Genomic DNA, 4625 nt, shown 5'->3' on the forward strand with positions numbered 1-4625 from the left:
AGGGGCGATCGCCCCCCCCTGGACATTGTTGAATGTGTTTCATGTATAGGTGCTTACATATTTTATTATAATATTATATTACAAAAATTAAAAATACAGTGCATATTTTTTTTTTTCATATTTTTTTTTTTTTTTTTTGGAAATGGATAATAGTTATCAAAAACCTGTTATCAATTAATAAAACATCTATAACCAATTATGGCTGTAGATAAGACTGATAAGAGTCAAAAGATTATAGATATATTGGCTGTAATCACAGATATATACAATAATTATTATTGTTGTTGTATCTGTGGCAGTGTGGAGCTATTATAATTGTGATCGTCTACAACTTACAAGATTATGTTATTTTTTTTTTTTTTAATACTATAATCAAATTTATTTTAGTTCACGTACGACAGACGACATTACCACACTGTAGCAGGTTAGTTTATTACTATGGATTCTATGAAGCGTAAACAGCCTTCTCTCTTAAATTATTTTCCAAACAAAAAAATATCGTCAACAGAGGTAAGTGATTCAAATGAGCCAGTAAATGTTTCCCAAACAGCAATACCACGAGCAATACCACAACTCAATGTAATTTGTGATGATAATAAACAAAATAATATAACATCAGATTTAGTTTTCGATAATGATATTGGTAATTTTATTGGTAAAAAACTTGACGACCACACAAAATGTAGACTGTTGGAAAACCCTTGGAAACCACTGAAAAACTTTGAGTATCCATTCTCCATTCACAAAAAAAAAGGAAAAGAGGAAAAACGTTTTTTAAGAAATAATCATTTTGACCAATATCCGTGGCTAATATATTCTGTATCAAAATCTGGCTGTTTCTGCAAATATTGTACACTTTTTTTAACTCACAATAAAGGTGGAAAACAAAATACTGAAGAATTGAAAAAACTTGTAACATTACCACTCAACCAATATTCAAAATTACTTGGTAAGGATGGATATTTAGAAAAACATAATCAAAATCATTACCATCAGGATGCAATTTTAAAATCAAGTGACTTTTTAAAAACTTACAACTCACCTAATAAGCAGGTTAATAATATTCTAAACAGTGAACGTTTAAGACAAGTTCAAGAAAACAGAAACCGGTTAAAACCTATAATAGAAACTATAATTTTTTTGGGACGCCAAAATATACCTTTCAGAGGGCACCGTGACTCAGGACAAATAATATTTCATGATAATGAAGACTCTAAAAATTTAACTGATCCAACTTATTCTATTGTGAAGAATGAAGGTAATTTTCGCGAACTTTTGAAATACCGTGTTATGTCTGGTGATACAAAATTGAAAAATGACTTGCTTAATTTTAATTCAAAAGCTAGTTATATTTCTCCAATCATCCAAGAAGATCTGATTAAATGTTGTAAGGAAGAAATACTGTCGTTTATATTAGATGAAGTAAATACAAATCAATTTTACAGTATTATCTTTGATGAAACGACCGATGTGTCTCATATATCACAAATGAGTTTAACTTTAAGGTACATTGATAAGAAAAATAACATTTATGAACGTTTCGTTGGTTTTATCAATTGCCATGATACATTTAATAGAAACCAGACTGCCATTCCAAATAATGATTTGTCAGATACATTGATTGATGACCATTTATCTAAAGAACCGAAGCTAACAGGTGAATACATTATTTATTTAATTGTATTATTTTAATTAAAAATTTAATTTACCTTGATTTTTTCAGGAAATGTACTTGGAAATATAGTAGTATCAGAGTTAAAAGAAATGTCACTTAACCTTAAAAACTGTATAGGAATTGGCACGGATGGTTGTTCTGTAATGACATCAGTGTTAAGAGGAGCTGTGCAAGAAGTCCAGAAAAGCTGTCCAAATGCTATATACAGCCCTTGCACTAATCATGCTCTAAACTTATCAATTTCTAAATCTTCGAAAGTCCAAATCGTTAGAAATACTATGGGAATTCTCCAAGAAACCATTTCATTTTTTCATTTATCTTCCAAAAGGAATTTCATCTTGAAAAATTACCTTAAAAGTTCCAAAAGTTCTAAGACATCATTAACCAGTTTGTGTGTTACACGTTGGGTAGAACGTCACACTAGTATAATAGACTTTGAAACCAACATGTCAGAAATTATAGAAAGTCTAACACATATATCTCAATTCACAGATCAAGTATCATCATCTAAAGCTAACTCATTACTCCTGAGTTTGTGCAATTGTGAATTTATTATAACATTGTATATATTATCAAATATCCTCAGTATTACACTACCAGCCAGTAAAATGTTACAAGGAGTTAATTTAGATGTAAGTGCTGCTTCCAGCTGTATTACCAGTATAGTACAAAATTTAGAAGATAAAAGATTAAATGCTGAAGAATATTTTAGTGAAATATTTCTTGAAGCTAAAACTAAAATGATTGACTTAGACATTGAAGTCAAGTTACCAAGATTAACAAAAATTCAAAATAAAAGGGCCAATACTCCTGCAAATACACCAGAGGAATATTACCGGAGAGTTGTGTACATTCCCCTAATTGACAATATTTTAGAAGACTTGAGATCAAGATTCCTAAATAAAAAAACAACAGCTATTTTTCAGTTGATTGAATTTATTCCAGCTAACATAATCAACAAGTCTTCACTCGATGTCAAAAAAATGATTGATACAGTAATTGGACATTTTATATTTTTGGATATAAACATTAACATTTTAAAAGGAGAAGTTGATTTATGGAAATCAAATTGGATTTCCAGGAAAAATGAAGGTAAATACTAATTTATTAAATACAATTTGCATATTGATTGGTAAAAATCACATATTTTTTATTTAAAATTATTTTAAGGTCTTAAAATACCAGAAGATGTATTAGAATCTATTGATGAATGTCATCCAGTCATGTTTCCTACAATTAGACAGGTTTTAGTAGTATTAGCAACATTACCAGTAAGTATCGCATCAGCAGAACGCAGCTTCTCTACTTTAAGGAGGTATGCATGTATATTTTGCTTTTCTTTAAGTTAGAAGAAAATAATTTTGGTAAAAAGTAGGGCTTAGAACTTATGTGGTTTAAAATATACTAAATATACATGCATTTATGCACTCTAAAGAGTACAAAATATATACATATAGTATGAGCAAAATCAGTTTAGATTTTTTTTACTACTAGTTATTATTTATGACATAACTTAACTATAGTTAAAAATGCTATCATATTTATTTAATTTCCGCTATTTAGTATTACTTTACTTAAATAGTCTGATTTAGATATTTAATTGATTTATTTATTTAATTCTGTGATTATTTTTATAAATTTGTCCTTTTTTGCTTTGCATTAATCATAACTCCTTTGGCTTTTGGCTGTTTGCTTATTGCTTAATGCTTTCTGAAATATGTTGCACCAGGTTAAAAACATGGCTGAGAAGCCAAATGTCCCAGAAAAGGTTGACAGGTTTGGCTTTAATGAACATACATAGAAATATTGATATTGACATATCAAAAGTTATTGAACGATTTTCAAAGACAAAAAGGAAATTGGATTTTGTTATTTAATATTATTTTATTATTAATTATTATATATTTAATAAAACTATTATTATATTATGTGGTTATTATAATATGCTTTTATATTTATATGTACCTATGTCCTATGTCAAGTTATTTTATTTGGTATTTTGGTATACTGTTGATGTTGTTTACAATAATTAATGTTATGGGTTATGAAAGTGGGTAGAAATCAATTATTGAAGTTTAAGCAAGCGAAACGATCGAACAATTTTGATCCGCCAATTTATTAATAATCTGTACACTGTCGTTTATGTACAAATTTTTTTATAAGAATCTATGATTTGAATTCAAATTTCGCCCCCCCCTGGAAGAAGAGCTGAATACGCCCCTGGTCTGTGGCCCTAGGCTAAAGAAAATGGGGAAATTTACACACATTCAATGGGCAAACTCTGACTCGTGTAATGTACTAGGTACCACTACGGTAGTAACCGCTCTGTTTTTTTTTTTATTAGCTTCGCGCAACTACTGTCGCGATTTGTACTTATCACAAGTGTTTAAAGATTAACGTCTATATAATTTAAAGTGGTTTATATCATCAGGTACTTTTAAATATCAATTTCTTTAACATGGATTCACTTTACGCAGGTAAAGAGTATGCTCATGTTAGCTCTGAATTAATGGAACGGTACATCATAGATTGTTGTGATAGTGCTGTTTTGGGAGTTGATGTCAAGTATGAGCTAGTTTCAGGCTTCGGTCAAACGATCATGAGTGCATCAAGACATAAACATGCAAAGAATAAAGTGTTACAACAGATATTAAAGAAGAGAAGGATACCTGGATTATATGCCTTCATCATTCCCGCAGGTTGTGGGAAGTCTACATTAGCTGGTGCTCTGGGAGTACTTGATGTAGATGAATTGACATGTGACGTAACTAATTCATATTTAACAAACATGCGTGCAACAGCGGCCCGCACACCCAACTTTGATTGGTTAAAGCATAATTCCATATGGTACACGCATTTGCAAATAAACTGCACATCATGTCCGATTTGTTGATTCCACAAACGGACCAATCCGTCCATTCATTAGGTCTGTGGCCCTAGGCTAAAGAAA

General features: G+C 30.2%; 1 protein-coding gene across 1 annotated transcript; it reads left to right on the plus strand.

Annotated features, from left to right (window-relative positions):
* The first annotated feature begins 204 nt into the window (after positions 1-204).
* Positions 205-3603, plus strand: LOC132927252 (52 kDa repressor of the inhibitor of the protein kinase-like). The gene is made up of 3 exons (XM_060991751.1): positions 205-1657; positions 1724-2767; positions 2846-3603. Exons 1-3 carry the CDS (start codon positions 439-441, stop codon positions 3022-3024), a joined length of 2442 nt encoding a protein of 813 aa, XP_060847734.1. The 5' UTR covers positions 205-438; the 3' UTR covers positions 3025-3603.
* The last annotated feature ends 1022 nt before the right edge of the window (positions 3604-4625 follow it).

This window comes from Rhopalosiphum padi, chromosome 3, assembly GCF_020882245.1.
Source record: "Rhopalosiphum padi isolate XX-2018 chromosome 3, ASM2088224v1, whole genome shotgun sequence".
Classification (NCBI taxonomy): Eukaryota; Metazoa; Arthropoda; class Insecta; order Hemiptera; family Aphididae; genus Rhopalosiphum; species Rhopalosiphum padi.